Source organism: Maniola hyperantus, chromosome 2, assembly GCF_902806685.2.
Source record: "Maniola hyperantus chromosome 2, iAphHyp1.2, whole genome shotgun sequence".
Classification (NCBI taxonomy): Eukaryota; Metazoa; Arthropoda; class Insecta; order Lepidoptera; family Nymphalidae; genus Maniola; species Maniola hyperantus.
In genome coordinates, this window is record NC_048537.1 from 12,174,202 (window position 1) to 12,194,810 (window position 20,609).

Genomic DNA, 20,609 nt, shown 5'->3' on the forward strand with positions numbered 1-20,609 from the left:
TTAAAGCCTGTATTATTAAAGGGAAATAGTAATTCGTTGGAAATGTAATATAATTTATTTGGATAAAAATAATTTGTTTGTTGATGTAGCAATAAAGCTCTAGTTTGCCAGAATCAATGCCAGACTGCACTAGCGATTCCGTTACACATACAATATTATAGGCGCAATATTAGTCAAAAGACGTCATGCAACATTTCATGCAATAGATATTGTCTATTGAAATAAAATCGGGAGATTTCTAGATGTTTTATTTGGCAGCGTAACGTCAACGTCAGTGACGCTCTCTGTCTCTCTCCCAAAGAAATTTTATGTAGGTGTAAGAATTATTACCTCCTATGTCGATGCTCTCTCCTCTTTCTAAGCGATGCCGTCACTTGGCCACAAGTTCACTCTGACTTGGCTGTCACAGCACAGCTTGTCCGCTTACAAAGAAAATATAATAATTACGTTCTTCCGGTGAAATACGATATTATCACGGTTGTTCTGTGTAACAATGGCAAGAATTTGTTATTTTAAAAGATTTTTCGTTTACCGGGCAAAATTGCAAGATTCACTTATGCAGGTACATTTTACTTAAAGTGGTTAAGTATTATTTATATTTATGGCTTTTGCATCGACAAAGAGTTGCAAAAGTCGTGAGAATGCGTTGTCGCCCAAATTATGTTGGGCTCAGGATTATTTGAAATCAGTGTTCATACAATATGTAAAATTACTGAGGTGTGTCACTAGTTTTAGGTAATTACGCTTCTAGTGTGCAGTCTACACAAATAAAATGCTCTAGGGCTCAAAATTTCAAAGCTAATAACATTAATAATATTTATTAAATTTTTACATTATTAATATCGTACTTAATTATTAAATTAATATGGTACGCTCGTAATGAAATTATTAATAAGATAATGAAATGTTTTATAAATTGCAGAGTGGTATATATGTAGGATACTATTAATTACCTAGTCATAAATAAAGAGGATAACTCTGCTTCTACATACACTAAGTAGGTAAAGTACGCGGCGGAAAATAATGTACATCAACCTTTAGAAAGAGACAGCGGTTTTGAAGAGCATTGTCTCTGTCGTTGAGACCGACAAAACGTCACATAAACACATAGGTATAAGTGACAGAGACAACGCTATACAAAGCCGAAATCTCATTCTAAAGGTCGATGTAGGACTAGGTACATAACTTTCTGGGGTACCAGCCATAAGTAACCTCCCCGTGTGTTGCGAGTCTCTTTCGGGAGAAGAGTAGCGCTTGGGCCGGTGTACCCTGGTTTTTTATCATGGGATGTTATTAGCCATGGCTAATTGACCTGGCAAGGAGTCCTGAGACCTGAGAAGGAGGAGGGTGTTGTCCGCGCGTCCCTCTGAGTGATCAGAGGGCGCAGTAGACGCACCCATGGGGCATAGCCCCAGGAGCGGAGGGTGAGGCTGTGGTGGGTGGTTGGTGATGAGTGTTTCATCACCCATCCAAACACTGGCTGCCCCACCGGTCTCTCGTCAGTCCACTTTGGGGACAGGCGAGGGAGATGATGAGGATGGGGAACGGGGAGAGGGAATGGCCCTCCCCGCGAGCCCTAGCTCTCGTGAGGATCTGTGGATGATGGACACGGGGTGGTCCGTCGCTCACAGTGTGGTCCTCGGATTGGTTGGCGTGCTGTGGTTCCGGCATGCCTCTGACGGTGTTTGGGGACACGTAGTGCCCCAGTGGTGGATCTGCTGTGGGATACATCCGCTGGTGGAGTAACGAGGCGTTGTTGGCCCCTTGTGCTCCGTCGTTAGCGGTGGGGTGGAACTTCGTTAGGTTTTTAGTCGGTAGGAGTCCGACATAACCACCGTGCACCCCCGTGGCCGGTGGTATCCATGATGAATTTTCCTCACGAGTAAAAAAAAAGGTACATTACTTTCTGCCAAGTACTGTACATGGTAGATACATATGGTTTGAAAATGTTAGTATGCTATAAAATTTCTTTTTACTATAAAATAAGTAAATACCGCTGCAGATGTTTTATAACGTAGCTCTCAGTGGATTTGAATTGTATATAAAGTAGGTATTCAACAGCTGCAACGTACATTAAGTAAATGAGCACTTATGCTTTTTAATTTAAATAAAAATATATATGTAGTAGATAAAATTACTTAAAGTTAGATAAAATTACTTAGCATTTTAGATTTATAACGGACATACTTAATGCGAGTCAAGCTGCATGTCGGGTTCTCCTCAACTGATTTTGATTAAACTTTAACGTTAAGTATATAAAATCGTATACTTTGAAGATTACGTGGCTAGGAACGAATAAAGCTGAATTCCTCGAGCAAAAAAGCGTGCGTGGAAATTATCGGTGGTATTTTCGCGCAGATTTGGTGCTACTTCAAAATGCGCAATACACCGCGAATATACGCAAATCCTCAGATTGCTAATTATACTTTTAGTAGGCGACATGTCGAGATTTGCCGTCCCGCACATCCACACAGCCCCCGCGCTAACCCGATGAGAGCGAGCGCGGGTGACGTGCGGGTGTGCGGGGCGTCGCGGACTATAGTGACGTACCCAAAAAATTATTAGTAGGCTTACTCATAGAAGGGATGTTTCAAACCAAAATAGTGTTCTATCATCATCATCATCATCATCATCATCATCATCATCATCATCATCATCATCAGTCTTCCCTAAAGAGCGCCACCACACCCGGTCCTCAGACTTCCTCATCCAGCCACTTCCCGCCAGCCTCTTTATATCATCGGTCCATCGTGCTGGAGGGCGTCCCACACTACGCTTGCTTAAACGCGGTCTCCACTCAAGGACTTTCCGGCTCCAACGGCCATCGCCTCTACGACAGGCATGACCTGCCCACTGCCACTTCAGCTTGCTAATAGTTTGGGCTATGTCAGCGACCCTGGTTCTCCTGCGGATCTCCTCATTTCGGATGAAGCTATGCAGCTGTCAAAAGTATCACACTAAATTTTAAATAAAAATTTGTAGGCAAAAACGAGTTGCCATTTTTGTTTCGGGGCATCTGATAGTACTACATACCTTTAGGTCGTTGATCCAGTTTTTGTTTATTGTACAGAAATGAAGAGAAAAGCTAATAGTTTAATTATTTATCGCCCACGGCTTCATCTGCAAACTATCTATGTTTACACCCTTTTAGTCTTTAGATACCTTAGAAAAAAAAAAAAAACATATACGGCGTCTGACTGTCTATATGGAAATTGTTTCCCGCCTCTGTCTATTGGAAGCGTTCGTTTTAAAAACGGGCGAAACCACCCCGACTGTATCGAATCCTTTTAAAAAACAGTAAAATCCGCGCTTCTCGAAACATTACCATGCACGAGCCAACTATCTCGCTGAAACCGGCGCTGATCCAGCTCTGAAAGCTTTTAACACGCGCCTTTTATATAACAACAATATACCTACGTAGGTACCTATACAGATGATGCCTGCGACTTCAATCGCCTGGATTTAGGCTTTTTAATAATCCCGTGTAAATTCTTTGATTTTCCTTGATAAAAAGTAGCCTGTAATCCGTCCGATGTAAGCTATTAACTGTACCTACCAAATTTCGTCAAAATTGGTCACGCAAATCATGAGTCGCCGCGCGTTATCTATCGCCTTCGTGCTAATGTGTGTATGCACCATTACTGTTTAAAAAAGTATTTTACATAAAAATAACAATAAACAAAGCTTTACCATTGAGATAATGCAAGGTAGAACAAAAACGCAAACCCTTTCAGCCATGAGCGAGGTGATTTGTTATCCTTTTTAATTTAAAACAACAACGCATCATTTCCCATGAAATGAAACGTTTCAACGCAATGTAATATGCTAATAAAGAAAATGCCGAGTAATTATTATACGCAAACTCAAACTTTATTTCATTCATTTTAACTTTGCGGACGGACGTTACGAAATTGCCATTTTTTTTCACACTAACCCGTTTTGAACTTAATTAGAAAGTCAATTTAGATCTATGACTTGCTTGTTTTTACAAAAACGAAAATTTTAATAATCAACTGAATCTGCAGGCCTAATAGCAGCCAAGTTTGGCGACTACACTAATATAACGATTACATTCACGATAACTTGATTGGCTGACACTCTCTCAATTTTGGCTGGGATGCACAGTTGCAGCAAGAATGCCAAAAAATCAAACAAACACCAGTCTACGACTAATGCTACCATCGCAATGCGATAATTGTAATATCCTTGTAAACTTTTTATGTCTCAGTGAAACGGAATACCTAAAATCGAAGAAGGTACTTAGAGTATTTAAAATTGATGGTGATTCGGCCATTGAATTTTCAAGGGGTTAGCTTTTTTTATTCAGATACAAGTTAGCCCTTGACTGCAATCTCACCTGGTGGTAAGTGATGATGCAGCCTTAGATGAAAGCGGGCTAGCCTGGAAGGGGTATTTTTTTTGTTATTAAACCCTTTGGTTTCAACACGGCATCGTACCGAAACGCTAAATCGCTTGGCGGCACGGCTTCGTCGGTAGAGTGGTAACTAGCCACGGCTGAAGCCTCCCACCAGACTAAAATGGTTGGTTTTGGTTCGCAAGTTACTAGCAGATATTTACTCTACGCACGTCACTGAAAACACAGATGTGAATCTATTAATCCTTAACATACACACAGTGCATGCCAGAGAGCTCACCATAATGTTCTTAAAGGTGTGTGAAATCTGTCAATCGGCACTGGACCATCATAGCAGACTATGACCTAAACCCTTCTCATTCTCAGATGAGACCCGTTCTCAGTAGAGGCCAGCGATAGGTTGATAATCATGGTATCTAAATCTTTGCCAAGGTAGTGCTACAGACGAAAACCTGTGAAAACGAAAAATACTGTAAGTACTGCTACGTACTTGATCTCTCCCTAATTTGTTATATCACCCTAACTACAGTTAACATAATGTAGTCGTGAAACACGCATTGCCCATTGCGTGTGAACGACTAGGTACAAACCTGCAGGTACCACGTACAACGTAGTAACTGTCTACTTGTTATAAACAGTAAAAGGTATTTCCAGACACACGGCGAGACAGCAACGTGTCCAACGAGGCTCGCAGAAGCTGTAGGTACCTAATACAAGGCATTGCCCGCTGCCTGCACCGTCACATTCTGCAGCATGACCACGGATGAGAGAAACTAATATAATTTTGCGTATGTAATGGTTGTATTTTTTTAATAATATTTCTATAAGTATTTTTTGGAAATTTTGTCTTTAAATTTAACAGTAAGATAGAATTCAATACCAAACATACTGAATTCTATCTTACTGACAAATTTAAAGACAAAATTTTACTGATCAAGCCGAGGCAAAAAAAAATCTCTTGAAAGTGTTTGGTAAAGATAGCTCCACGAATCAATTCCTGGTTACGATCTTACTCTTCAGTTTACGTGGTTCACACAGTTCCTTGTATTATAAAATGGTAAACGCATTCATTGTGACGTCCTTTCGTGCTGCTGCCGTTACGCGTCTGTTCGTATGTCCAGCCTCTTACACAACCCCCAACACAACCAACCCCTGCACTCGCATCATTAGGGGAGTGCCTCTCGTAAACCACGCGTAATGGGTTTTATCTTGGACTATAAAATTTATTTACACTTATACTACTACATTATCGGAACCTCATTCCCTAATGTGCATTGCAAATACGAACGGAAGCGATCACCTCGGGTGTCTTGCTATCTTGTGGAAAATTCGCCTTTTTTATGAGACGTTGAAAAATAAGTATTCAAAAAAATGATTATTTTTTAAAAATAAGACAGAAAACTGTCATGCAATAGTAAAGAAAAGGAAAAACTTTATAGCACACCAAGGAAAATATAGCATAATAAAACATTGTTTAAAGAAAAAGAAAGCGTCTCTTCACGTTACATTCATTTTGAAATACACTATGTAAGTAACAATCTTGATAAGCAGATCACTCTTTATAATGCACCTTTTCATGAGATACACAAGATAATTTCTAATAGCAGTGCAGAAAAGTCATTAGTCATTGCAAAGTTTGCTATTTATGAATCAAGGATCAATCAAACTATCTGATAATGACGAATCGTCCTTATTACAACCCAATTTGGGGATGATCAACGACTAGTCGGCCAATTCCTTAATTTGATCATAGAGCAAATTTTCAGAAACCACTCGATAGAAGTGTTGAATCACTTATTCATGAATGCGTGCTTATTCGTTAACACCGGATTACTAAATATTAAAAAAATGCTTATAAAAGTGGCAAATTAAAATTTATATTATGAGTAAATTTTAAAAAATAGCGGCAGTCCGCGGCTTCACTCGACGAAAATATACATCCTCTTTATTCCCTATCCCGTGGGAATTTTAATAAAATGACCTTCCTCCTTGTTTTCAATCTATAGAGAACCTATGCACCACCTTTCTAGCTCCAAGGGTTTGGGCTCGGTTAATAAGTCCGTTAGTGAGTGAGTGAGAGCTTTTTATTTTATTTATATGTATTTAGATTAAAATGTTTTTACTATAATATTTTAAAGAAACCGACTTCCTTGTCATGCTTGACCTACTTAATATAAAATAAAAACATTTAAAACTTTCTTCGTGTTGAAAAATTAAATTTTAATTACAGAGCAATTAAGAGCACGTAACCACATCCAATCTAGATCTGCACGAAACTCATATAACTTATTTAGAGGAAGCCAGGTTGTACGTAGTACCTGCACTAGTAATGGGCATGATGGCTAATTTTTAAATCATTTTGAAATCATTATTTCTCTTCACAGTGATTTCACAGGCTATTTTTCACGGAATGCAATTTTTCAATTTTCACCCTTACTTAATTTAACTAGGATTAATTATGATCAAGATCAAATAGCGCTGGTATTTCACAGGTTGTACAGGTTTTCACGGAAAGTAATTTTCGCATTAATTACTGGAAGTGCGAAAATTCACTTTTCGTAAAACATAGCGAACGATTATTATATTTTGCTACATTGGATAATTGAACTAGATGTTTTTCCCTTTCAACACGTAGCAATTCTATTGTTACTATTTGACTACTAAGCACGACGCGCAAATTTCAAACAATAAAGCGAGATTAAATAATTCATTTCCAAGCGTTGAAAAATTTTACTTCGTTATTTTTCGCAAGCTTCTTTAGGTAACAAGGTGTTAAATATGAAAAGGCTTTTCATGTGATTTTTCACATGATATTAGTGAAATGGTCTATCGCAGCCGATCACGTAATACCTTAACTACCAATTAAGGCTACACACACTTTTCATCGCAATTTTATCGTCTAATCTTATACAATAAGTCATGTAGCTACTTATTAAAGTTAATCATGAAAGATAGATTAACTTAACTTTAAACAAACTTAATCTCAAGTTACTTGGTAACTTTACCCCTATTTCCTTCACCAGTAGTAGTAAAGGAAGGTGCAGGAAGGTATTTTTAATGGATTTTGATGGGGGTAGCTCGGCGTGGCAAAATCTAAAGTAAACAGTAAGTAACCAGCAACAAGTTAAGTAAGAGAAGAAAATTGATGAAATCTGAATAGAATAGAATATATTTTTAGTCAAGTAAACTTTTACTTGTTGTTGAATCGTCAACTAGTTTAATTTACCACTAGTTCGTTATAAACATTAACTGCACTAATCGATTAAATTAATTTACCACTGGTTCGTAATGAATATTAACTGCGCTAGTCGGTTAAATAGTTTAAAATCAATAACGCTGAAATTATGATTTAAGTTTATTAGTTGTTAAAAAAAACTTTATCATGGTAAGCTAACAGCCTATAAAATCAACTCACATCACATCATCACTATTATTATAACTTAAAATACGGCGGAGTTCCTATAGCATCGGACATAAAAAGGACAAAATAGACAAAATCTATAGACCTGCACTGCACAAATATACTTATATCTTCATACTTACTTACTTATCAAAATCAAAAACATAAATTTAACCCGCAATCACTAAATATTAACCAAGATGTCATGGGCTGATTCTTCGCCATAAAGAAAAATGATCCCTTGCACGTTGCATTTTCGTCCCTTTAGTACTATAACGAGAGGTGTCGTGAAATAAATCTTGCCACCCCTGTAACGGTACAGCCTCCTTGCGGTCGGGAAACTCTTTATTTTCCCCGTTAAAGCCTTTTACGTGATTTAGTTTAATTGTTCGGAAGTTTGTTTCTGGTTGATTTGGTTTGGCTTAGCTGCAGTTAATACATTGAAATATAACTCACATCTTAAAACTACAAGATATCCTACTTAAATTTTGGTGTAGGTATACCGTTTCACTTAGACGTCTCATGAGGTACTTAGGGTGTGGGTTGACGTACAAATCAAGAAAAATATCACTGTCACCCTCCCGCAGCCCGGAGTTGAGTTATTATTAACTAGCTTATGCTCGCGAGTTCGTCCGCGTGGACTACATAAATTTCAAACCCCTATTTTACCCTCTTAGGGGTTGAATTTTCAAAAATCCTTTCTTAGCGGATGCCTACGACATAATAGCTATCTGCATGCCAAATTTCAATCCGATCCGTCCATTAGTTTGAGCTGTGCGTTTGAGTGCGTTGCGACTGACTCGTCAGTCAGTCAGTCACCTTTTCCTTTTATATATTTAGATTTGCAGTAAGTAGGTACTAGGTATGTCCTATGTGGCGCTCATAGCACGTTGCTTATGCGTTCCTGTGAGAAGCTACATTTTAAGCTTTTAAGTCGGCTAAGAAAAAAGATTGTAGGATAAAATGGATAATATAGCCACTGCATACATACCGTATGCATTCTTAAAATCTCTTGGCAAATGTACATTATTATTAATGCAAGCTTTTCACTTTAATTTTCCACACACTGCAGGCTTAAAACAGCAACCGTGAAAGCGAGTTAAAACAATGGCTAATTGTAATATAAATGTTCTACACGTTTACTCCATTACAAGGGGCTAGTGGGTTTACTTTTCAGAGTAATTTTACTTTTCGACGTACCACTGTACGGCAATTTGGGCGCTTTGACATTCATTTATCTCCATTATAGGACTGCACAGGTCCTGGTACCCTTACACACCCTTTTATTATAGGAATAAGCAGTAAATGCACGCCTAATGGCAGAAATGTTCGTGTTGTGTGGATGAATATAACAGTAAAACTTTCAACCAATGCAATCAACTCCCCTTTGCACGTCAACCTACCTATAGGTAGGAACTACGAAGGTCATTATTTTTAATTCGATAGGAATAAATAGGCAATTATATAAAAAAGGTGGGCTTGGTTTAACAGGTGACAATAATAGGTATACTGAGGGCAATTAATTTAAATAATAGCCTTTTAAACAGGCCACCCGCATAGGCACCGGTCTCTATTATTATTGCTTACGTAATTTTATATCTTTGATAAGTAATTCATTTGTACGCCTTTTCTTCTATTTTATTTTTCACTTGTTTGTGGTATCTACTATAAATTGCTTTGCATTCTCGAGCAGAAGATTTGCTCTGGCTAGCTTTGCCATTTACCATCCTACCAATAAAAGCAGACCTTAATGATCTATGGTGGATTATGCTACCCGTGTCGCGTGTAGAGTCCGTAGAGCCGTCAGTCCTCTGGTCGATTACGGAAAAGCTGCATCAAACATTGCTAGTAAAATTAATTGTTGTGATTAGCTGAAGTTCTGGAGTCTTGCTGCAACAGTGGATTTCAGTGTAAGAGAGTGTCGGCCAATCAAAAGTTATTGCAATCGTCACACAGTAGCCGTCGAAATATGACAGTAGCCCCAGGGGATGCAACTCCCATAATATTATTATGCAACATAATACTATGCCATATACGTTCATACCACATTTATGCATCTTGGACTGCATTAGGTGTTCTTTACCTATTGGTCATGTTAAATCTTGTAAAAAAATGAACATAAATTACATACATTACTTTTGATAAAAAGTATCCCAAAAGAGCCCCCGTCTCCGGGATGTAGCTTTACCAAATTTCGTCAAAATCGGTTAGATACGTGAATGGACTGTAGGTACATAAAGCAACAGACTTTGGTTGTGCATCAAATAATAAAATTGGTACAGATTATAGAGGCTTTATTGTTCCCAATTTATTTTCCACTGCAACGCACCTTAATAAAGCTATTTAATATTACAAGAGACATAATGTACGCCGCTCATCGCCTGCCAATGAGCGTCATCGCCTGATGCCGGCGCAAATGACTTTATCATAATCAACTTGTTGCTAGTGAAACTCATTACCGGAACGCATTTACCTCCTGTTTCCCGTTTAATGCGAATAACGAATAATTGTGGTGGAATAATTGAATTTTTAACGTGCTGTTGACAAAATTGTAACATTTAATCCTACATTCTGTGAAATAAATACTTACAACGTAAACGAATTCAGAATTTATTTTAAAATGTGGCAAGTACGTATTTAAAGTAAATTCGAATATGTTTCCGTAATTTTCTTTTCAAGATATTTCTGTATGACTGCTTCATTGGTTGATGTACTTTGTATACCAATTTATGTTTTAACTACCTTATTCTCGCAACTTTATAAATTTAAAACCCCCATTTAATCCATTTAGGGGTGGAATTTCGAGAAATACTTTCTTAGTGGACACCTACTCTTTACAAAGAACACACCCTCCAAACTTCATGTCTCTAGGACCAGCGGTTTAGGCTGTGCGTTGATAGGTATATAAGTCAGTTAGGACTTTGAATTTTATATACACAGATCATCATCATCATGATCTACCCCTCACCGGCTTACTACAGAGCACGGGTCTCCTCTCGGAGTGATAAGGGTTTTTGACCATAGTCTACCACGCTAAAACACAATACACTACTATAAACAGATATACCTACGTGAATATAATTCTACCACCTGCAAGCGTAGTTTTGCGATGCAGCTTCTCGAGTGGCGATCCTGGTATCGCGGTGACGTGTGGAATGCTATAAATAATACCTATGTAGGTACAGATTATACTCGTATATGAAGAACTTATACAATTTTTTTTCCACTCGCCGCTCTGTGCTACTCTTACATCAAAAAGTTCTTGGGTAGGCCCCTTAAAAGGTGATAGTAGACAGTTCATTCGAGTGTTCACTCTAGTGATTGATTCATTTTGTTTTCATTCCACGTTCATTTTTATTCACACCGTGTTCAGATGCTTAATTTCGAGTGAAGGACATAAATGAACAAAAAATTTACTGAGTAATGTCACCATTACAGTAAAAGGATGGACTAAATAATAATTACTCATAGAAAGTTGCGACTGAAACCTTAAAATATTTAATTAGACTAAAATATTCTGGTAATAATTATTACACAGAGTGACGCAGATTTCTGAGAAATGTAATATGCATGGAATTGCTAGGTACTAGTACTTCCTATTTCTATGATAATATGTCATTCTCTATTCTAGGAATGAATGTCAAAGTGCTCATATTGTACAATAGCCCGTCTATAATTAAAATTACTTCGTAAAGTATAGCGCACTAGTTCTGCGTAGTGCGTTATGTGGTAAAAGTAGAAAGCATCGATATTGTCACATCAAGTACTGTTTTACCGCATGCATTATCATTTTCAGTTATTTACTTGGAAAATCCTTATTTGATAATGACAAGTTTTATAGGCACAAGCACACAGCAGCACCGCAGACCTAAAGGTAAATTCTCAAAACAACAAGAAATTAAAAATAATGCGACTGTGTTTAACTTTCTTACTTTGACTTTAAGATTACGGTTTCTATAAGAATAAAGTTTTTAGTAAGTACCTAATCCATAAAAAAGTTTTAGGAAATACGTATAGGTACGTGTGTAATTATTGTCTTGTTCGACGGTGATTTTGTCAACAAATTAACTTATCTCTCGCCTTCACGTTTTTTTTTCTTGGTATGTACATATCAACGACTTTTGTAGATTGGTAACGCGCAGCCATATTTTGAAGCATGCTCGTAGATGCTGTTTTACCCAAAGGTGCGTAAACACCTTGTCAGTTCCTATCTAGGTAATATGGAATCTATGCCGCTACGCGCATGCGAATCACACACACAAGCATACGAATTAATTTTCACTTTTTAAAATACTTGCCTACCTGGAGTTTTTTAATATCTTTGATACATTTGTATTGCCACCATCACCCCAAGCACAATCTAAATGATAACACTTTCTCGCGGCTTTTTAATCGAAAAAAGCCAATGTCGCTATAAAATGACGTGTTGCATGGAGTATTCGGGCCGCACTAGGTAGAAAAGCTAAGTAAGCAGAATTGGCCAAGTCCATGGTTGGCCCAATGTTTAGCACGAACGTAACATGGTTACGGTTCTTGCCCAGGGCTATGGGCGGAAAATCGAGAGTGATAAATGTTTTTAGATTCGTGACAGTGGGCCGTTTCGGTTTAAATCTGCAATTCGGATGGACGGACAGTTTTAATGGTCTCGGTAAAGGCCCGAAATTGTAGTATATAAATTTCGGAGCCCTTTCCAATTTTTCCGAAATACGTTTCCTATCCGGCTCAATGTCTATTGGCTTTTAATTTATTTGTCTGCGCCAAGGTCCGCTGAATTCATGCGTCGCTTCCGTTTGTTTATAATTCCGGCTTTGTGTCCATTAAAAATTTCGTTTTGTGTTGAGCTGTAACTCAGTTTATTTCAATTTTACCCGAACGTGTTTAAAATTTTACGTGTGTATATGTCAGGACATTTGAGCAGACTTTGTTATAAAAAATGGTTTTGTTGCAAATAGGTGGGTGGATATTTGAAATATATTTTTACACCACTCGCTCTTCTTTCTTTTCATTTCTTTTTTTTTTCTTTTTATTTGAAAAATCTAGAATGCCTTATTACAGATCTGTTAGCTAAGGGTAAATTAATAATATTCCTATGACTTAGCTGGGTTGTAATATTGTACTGAAATCCATTACGTCCTAAGGGATGTAATGTAATTTGAATTTAGAACATCCCGCACCCGAAGCAATTTCTGTTCCTTACAAGGAGTTTTTAGTTCAACATAATATTTTAATATAGAAAACGGGTATATACCTACCACGATTAATTTTATGTTTTTATTTGTCTATATTTCAACCCAATTGCATGGGTCGTGGTCACGACGGGACTGCGGTGCTACGAGAGATGAAGTTCGAGCTGTTATGGGCAGTAGCAAACTACCCTCTTTCTTGTTCTTTTCGCTGGAACTGCACGAGCGATTAACATTCGCAAACACCAGAATTTCAAATTTAAACTAGCAAGTATGTGGAATCCAGTGGTAGAATTATGCAAACCAAGACAGCATCGTACGACATCGAAATTTAATAGTGACGTTATGAGTATACTTTGCCGGACAGGTCGTAACGTATCCACGTGACCTGTGACGTGACGTAACCACGGTTTTCGGATTTTTCCCCTTAAGTGTGCTATAAAACCTACCTACCTGCCAAATTTCATGATTCTAGGTCACCCGGAAGTACCCTATAGGTTTTCTTGACAGACACGACAGGCAGACAGACAGACAACGAAGAGATCCTATAAGAATTCCTTTTTCCTTTTTGAGGTACGAACCCTAAAAATAACTTAGGAATAAGCTTATTTAACTAACTTTTAAAAATCCTGTAATTTATTTCTAAATAATTAAAAAATGGCAGACTTTTCACATTTCACGCTGTGTAGACATCAAAAGGGAAAGGTAGCAATCAACGGGCAATAAACCACCGACCAATCAAACTACATCACATAAAAGGCTTTAACGGGAAAAAATAAAGACCCTTTTATCCGACCGCGAGGAGGCTGTAGCGTCGTTATTCGTTTTAGCTGGGGTGGCAAGATTTATTTTGCGGTACTACGCGTAAGGCCTTGCTCAGATGAAAGACAGCCCAGAATAAGTTTTATGCCCATTGACTTATATATTATACTTCGTATGGACAGGGTTATTTGAACAAACAAAATGGCACAGACTCAGTGACGTCTGGATTTCAAACGAGTCGTTCATTAAGTATCTAAGAGGTGGCTATCTAAGATTTATTTGGTTTCTAAACCGTGAAATTATTTTTTTCGCTTGAATATATAAATAATTGTCATTTATATATCGATGTTCATGCCCGAAAAAAGGATACTTAGCTATGCAAGTGAAGGATGAATGAAAGGATGTTTCTACTTATAAAAACAGTACTACAAAAAATTCAACAGCTCTAGGTAGACTACTTTGACTTTTAGGTCACAGTAGCAAGAAGTTACTGGACAAGAAAATACCCTACTTTTGATACTCAATTTAAGGACATATACCTAGTATGAAAGTGTACAAGTAAAGTATTATATTTTATAACAATAGATCTTCTCAGATGAAATGGAATGTCATCTTGCGTGGCAAGTTTGTGCAGTAAAGCGGCTAATCTAAATGTAATGTGCTATTGTGAACTAATAGCCTTATTAATGAACCAACTTAAATCGGAATAAAAATCAATTGAACATCGATGTTCAGGCGATAACTGCAGCAGCAAAACTGTAGGAATGAGGATTGCTACAAAAAAAGCTGTTGACCTAAGTCGGATTAAAGTCTGTTATATTTGAGTCAGTCTGATCAACCTCGATCATACCACACAGTAGGTAGGTACACACTATCATAGGTACTGATTCTGAGCACAACCTAATTTTAGAGTATTCGCATCCTCTTCTTACTAATGTAATAATATGTAAAGGACCGACGCAGTTTGACAGTTTTAAATTTAATATTTAGATGGTAAAACCTGTGATTTCAGCGCACAGTCGCGAGCCTACTGTTTAAATTTGTAGCGTGCACTAAAATTTAGAGTAATTAAATGTAAAGTTCAGGTTCTGTCCTTTTTTAGCATTGTTAAAAAGAAAAGGATGCAGATACTCTAATTTTAGTTTAGAGAAAGACAACGGAATCGGTGTCATGTCATCAGCACCAACAAAATTGGCTCGTCTATTATTACGTTTATCTGACCGCCTGGAGGCTGTAGCTTCATTTCAGCTAGGGCAGTAAGATTTATTTCGCGACACCACGCGTTATGGTGCCGGAGGGACGGTCCCAAATGCAGCCTGCAAGGGATCATTTCCCATTATGTCTACGGATCAGTGGATCTCAGTTAATATTTTGCGGGATTGTGTGTGGGAATTGGGATTAATTTGGTTCTAGTCTTGCTATAAGTAAGGTCATAAATCCCTTGGAGTTTTCGCAAATTAAAATTAAAAAACTAAATTATTCGCAGGTGAAGTTGTGGATATTAGCTGCTAGTTATTATACAAATTTATAACGGCTTACTGCAAATTAACCTGCTTTGGACATTTTTATTTTTACTTTTTGGTAAGTGACTAAGTACCCATTGCATAAAGAAATAATGGTTGGTAAAATTGATATAGTTTTAACAACGGATTTATCAATTTTAAAGAAGTTATGTCTTGTTGCAGTTAAGAATCCCAAATTAAAGTAGGATACCTATATAAAAATAAAAAATCAAAGTAATGTTTAATTGTTTATTTGTCGTTTGTTTCAATGCATTATATATTTAAATAAGTTCCATAACAAAAGTTTAAAAGTAGTAAGTATGTATAAATAGTCTTACACTATCACTATGACTGTACTATCTGAATAGGTATAATGTTGGTTATGAAATAGGCATACTTTTATGAAACGTATATGAGATATATAGAAAAAAGTGTACTTGCAAGGTTAATTTTTAGCTATTATTTTTATCTAATATGGTTTTAAGTTTCTAGCTTTACGAATATTTTTATTAGGCATTGGTTAAATCCTATACTTTTTACTGGTAATTCTCATATACATAATATAATGGAATTAGTTTTTGAAAATAAATGTACGATTTAGATTGCAAAAAAATTTACGTTTTTACTTTTTAAGTTTATCTAGATAGATGCTATCTCTTAGTCCCTAAAGGAGTTCAGGGGATCACACCAATCAAATAAAAGGTAACATACGCAAGAAGTAATAATCATAATTTGAATCTATTGGCCTAATAAATTTAATATCATTCCTCAATCAAATTATGAGTAAAATGTTTTTAAATATTTACTAATTTTTATTTACAATATTAATCTAAATATGGTAAAATAAAAAATTATACCTGCTCTTCTCAAGTCAATACGTGACGACACGACTAAATTAGGGTTTGTATCACAGACCACGTATGGATTTAGTCGTTTATTCCAATGAAGTCGTATTGATGTAAGTGAGAAAGCTTAGCTAGAAACTTAGTACCATACTTACAATACAATTAATATTCCCTAAGTATAAAAATATTAATTTAATATCTTTCCAACACAATAATCCAAATAAGTCTCTCGAAATGAACCTACAAAAATAGCCAATAAATAATGTACTTATTTCATTTTGTACCACTCACCATCAGAGCAGCTGGTTCGTATTATGTCTATATTATTATGATAAATTGTGGACACACTAAAACATTTGTTAGCAATTAGCATGTTTTGTTTACAAAGTTATGATATGAGAAAGGTTATTTCATTATTTACACACTAGACGACCGCACGACATGTCATCGCTTCGTATTTACTTTGCGAAATATTATTTAAACATCATTACAATATCCTTTTATGTAGATAACTAAAAATAAAAATACGCTTATGTAAAATTATGACATGGTTAGACTAAAAAAAGTGTCTCTTATTATGGTTATATTTTGTTAATTCAATATTATAATTAGACAGAGCCACAAAGGACAGTTCAGAAACATGCGCATGTTAAATATAAATTGAACGAAAGTGTGTTCATTATGGCTTTTGATTAATGTTTTAGTTGTTATTATTATTAGCAAAAATATCTTTTCAAAACTTCTCACTTCTCATGTTGTGAAAATATAAGTGTTGGTACCTTTTAATTCATTTGCTAGCAAATGTTTTAGTGCCTTGTGCTATGTAGATAGGCTATATGTTTTGTCTAAGCAGTACTGATAATCAGATTATTCTTTTTTTCTTTATTAAATACAATTAATTATACGCTATAACAATGTTTTAATAAAAATTAACATATTATTATAGTATTTGAAATTAGTAACCTATATTGCTCATAATTATTTGTACAAAGTTCTCATCATGTTTGGTGTTTTAATTCTGAAAATATATGTAGGTACCTATAACTACTATGGAATTACACATGAATATTCACATAATAATTACATATACATGACATGACTATTTTAAATTACTTTACAAATGGTTTCATAAGGGAGAGGAACTAGGAAACAAAACAATCTACAATATAATATATCTGTACATTAAGTCACGTCTGATCATCATTTACTGTTTATCTAATATATTATGTCCAAACATAAACAAATCATTTCTATATCCTCAATAGAATAGATCCTTAATTGGCGAAATAATTCGAAATTCAAACATACAACATTACTAAACAATTTAAGTACAAAATTGAGAATGTCTTTATCAGTAAATTTTATTACATTTTATATTTACATATCTATTTACAAAGCTATCACATATTACAAATTTTAAACATCACTATTTACATTATTGCAGAAATCATTGACTCCGTCGATCACTATCATTTAAATGTCCTCCGTAACACGACGAAGACAAGAAATTACGTTTTCCAAATTGTCCGTAATAGAAAACTTTTGTTAAACGTACACTATGTGAGGTTTTTCTGGGGTTCTATGATGGGGTATTGTTTCATAGGCAAACTGTTGATAAATATGCTCCTCACTATCCTCTTGATAATATGGACTTTTATCTACACTATTCCACGGAGGGTTTAATGAATGAAAGTTATTTGTCACCGTTGATCCAATCATCAGATATCGGTCGACGTCTCTCTTTGTCTCTTGCTCCCTGCTGCGCGTGGAATATCCTAAACCATTACCTATTTTGGACACATCGCCATTCAACATTACACTGGTCATTACTTGCTTTGACTTATCTCCTTTACATCTTTTCAGCGGCCCCATGAAATACAGTACAACCCCGACCACACTTATTATTATACTAACAGTTAGCACCACAACCGCGACTACCACCCAACCATTTGAGCATCCAAATTCAGATTCCGGAATTTGTACAAACAATACACCTTTCAAATGCCCTGGCGTGGAACATTTCACATCTTCATAATCTATTTTAAGTATGGCACTTGTATTATCAGACTTTTTACCACGTATTTCATTATTTCTACCAAGTTTCCAGAGCCATAATAGAGAACAATTGCACGAAAACGGATTTCCAGAAATTTCAAGTTCTTGAAGTGTATCTATTGGAAAGTGTGATGCTTCGAGTGTTTCCAGTGCGTTATTCCTTATGTAAATATGTGTCAGCTTTGGATTACCATGGAATAGTCTCGAAGGGACTTCTCTAACTTTTAAGTTTTCGTTCATCCATATCTTTTGCAAGTTTATATTATCCACGAAAGCCCTAGAATCAATCTTCTCTAAGTCATAAAGCCTACTCAAGTGTAAATGTTTTAAATGGAAAAGACTTTGGAAAGACAGCGATGAAATGTTATGAAAGAAGTTTCCGCTTAAGTACAAATGCGACAAGTTTGATAGTTTCGAAAGAGCAGATGTAGGGATCGATGTTAAATTGTTATCGCTCAGGTCCAAATGGCGTAGTGAAGGTAAATTGTGCAGCCCCAACTGGTCCACGCCTTCAATTATATTGTTATTAAAGTCTAAGTGCTTTAATTCTTTTAAATATGGAATCCCATGTTTATCTATTCGTTGGATTAAATTTTCAGAAAGGTCCAAATACTCCAACCGAATAACAAAAAATAGGTTTGGCGACGGGATTTCTAAAATGGAGTTGTTTTTCAATGACAACATTTTGAGCGACGATAGGGGCTCGAATGTTTCTGGTTCGAAACTCACTAATCTATTGTTCGATAGGTCGAGCCTTTCTAAAACGGCCAGATCCTTGAATGTCTGTGGATGTATAATCGATATATCATTATTTGATAAATTTAAGTCGATTAATCTCTTCAGGCCGACGAAAGTATCTTTGTCCAGTCGCTTGAGCGCATTGTGACTTACATTGAGATGCGTCATCTCCATATTGTTGTCGAAATTTTTACTACCTAAGTCCTGTACTCTGTTGTAGGAAATGTCGAGGATGGTTAGCTGCGAGTAGAAAGCGAAGGTGTAAAGAAGATCGGCGATGGTATTGTGCGTGAGATTGATGTGAGTAGCTTCTGGATTGAGTTGAATAGGGACTATTTCGAGGCCAGCGTTGGCGCAAGAGGCTGCGCGCATGGCGTCGTCGCACGCGCATCTTGGTGGGCATAACGTTCGCGCTGCAGCGCCACATGCCCATGCTACTACTACCACCAACCAACGCCACTTTCCTATGCCGCGTGAGCCCATAACATCTCATGTATACGCCACCTGGGACCTGTAAAGAAAAGAAAAGAAAAATTATTTCCTCATTCCTCATCAAAGCTAAAAAGAGTTTTCCACTTAATCACACCCCATAACTGTAATGTTCTACAACATTAGATATAATTACTTGAATAAAAGAAAATCTCGTTTTGTGGATATTTTTTTGCTTTGAAGTAATAAATGTATATCGCTTTTTGTAATTTCCTTTTAAAATAAAGCGTCGGTGAAAAGCCTTAGAAAATGCGAGAAATAAAAAATATTTACAACGTTATCATTAGACATGATCTTAATAAAATTTCAACCAAGGAGTGCAGATAACAAACACACCTTAGGTACATCTTCTATGTTAGGGGAGCGAAATGGTTACCCAAATTAACGTGATAAAAAGAAATTTCTGCCTTTTTCGACATCTGAGATTTTGTTATTACGACAAAAACAATTTTACTTTATAAATACATATAAATTAGCAGCGTTATATTGTATTTATATTACGTAGTGCCTTTTCCGTCACCTTTGAGCAGTGAGCGTAAAACGACGACCTTTTAGTCTTTTGCCCTTAAAGAAAGGCCTTGAACTAGCGAAGCCTTTGCGTTGAAAATATTGGTTAATTGACCTTTTCCGAATGACAAATTATTCAGAATGGTACCAACAAAGAAATCGATGGTTTCTTACTTTGTACATTACCCCTATATCATGAACACATATGGCGTTAGCATCGATATAAATGACAAGATATGCCCAAGCGAACAAAATTTTTCACGGTTTTGGAACCAAATAAATCAGCGCCACGCTCTTAGATACTAAAAAACTATTAGAGCCTCAATAGCTCAATGGTTAAGGAGCGGACTGAATTCCGAAAGGTCGGCGGTTCAAACCCCACCCGTTGCACTATTGTCGTACCCACTCCTAGCACAAGCTTTACGCTTAATTGGAGGGGAAAAGGGAATATTATTCATAATTAACAAGGCTAATATTCTTTTTTTTTTTTTTTTAAAACGACCCGTTTGAAATCCAAACGTCACTGAGGTTGCATTGGTGCTAAATAAACATTTTAGGACCAATGAGTCGGTGCTATTTTGCTTGTTCAATGGCCCTGTCCTTACTAAGTAATATATAAGTCTATGGGCGTTAGGGTTAATATCCAAGCAGCTAGTTTCACGTACGCCATTTGAAGAAAATATTGCCTTCCCTTTATGTATTACGTGGTCCACGTTAAGATGAATGTTGCCTATAAATTTGGAGCTAGCGGCT

At 36.4% G+C, this 20,609-nt stretch overlaps 1 protein-coding gene across 1 annotated transcript in view; it reads right to left on the bottom strand.

The window, feature by feature from the left end:
* Positions 1-15,468: 15,468 nt before the first annotated feature.
* Positions 15,469-20,609, bottom strand: part of LOC117991328 (nyctalopin-like) — a 116,470-nt gene continuing 111,329 nt past the window's right edge. Inside the window, exon 3 of the mRNA XM_034978896.2 lies at positions 15,469-19,371. Coding sequence (XP_034834787.1) covers positions 17,613-19,343 — 1,731 coding nt within the window. The 5' untranslated portion in view covers positions 19,344-19,371 and the 3' untranslated portion in view covers positions 15,469-17,612. The remainder of the gene's footprint in view (positions 19,372-20,609) is intronic.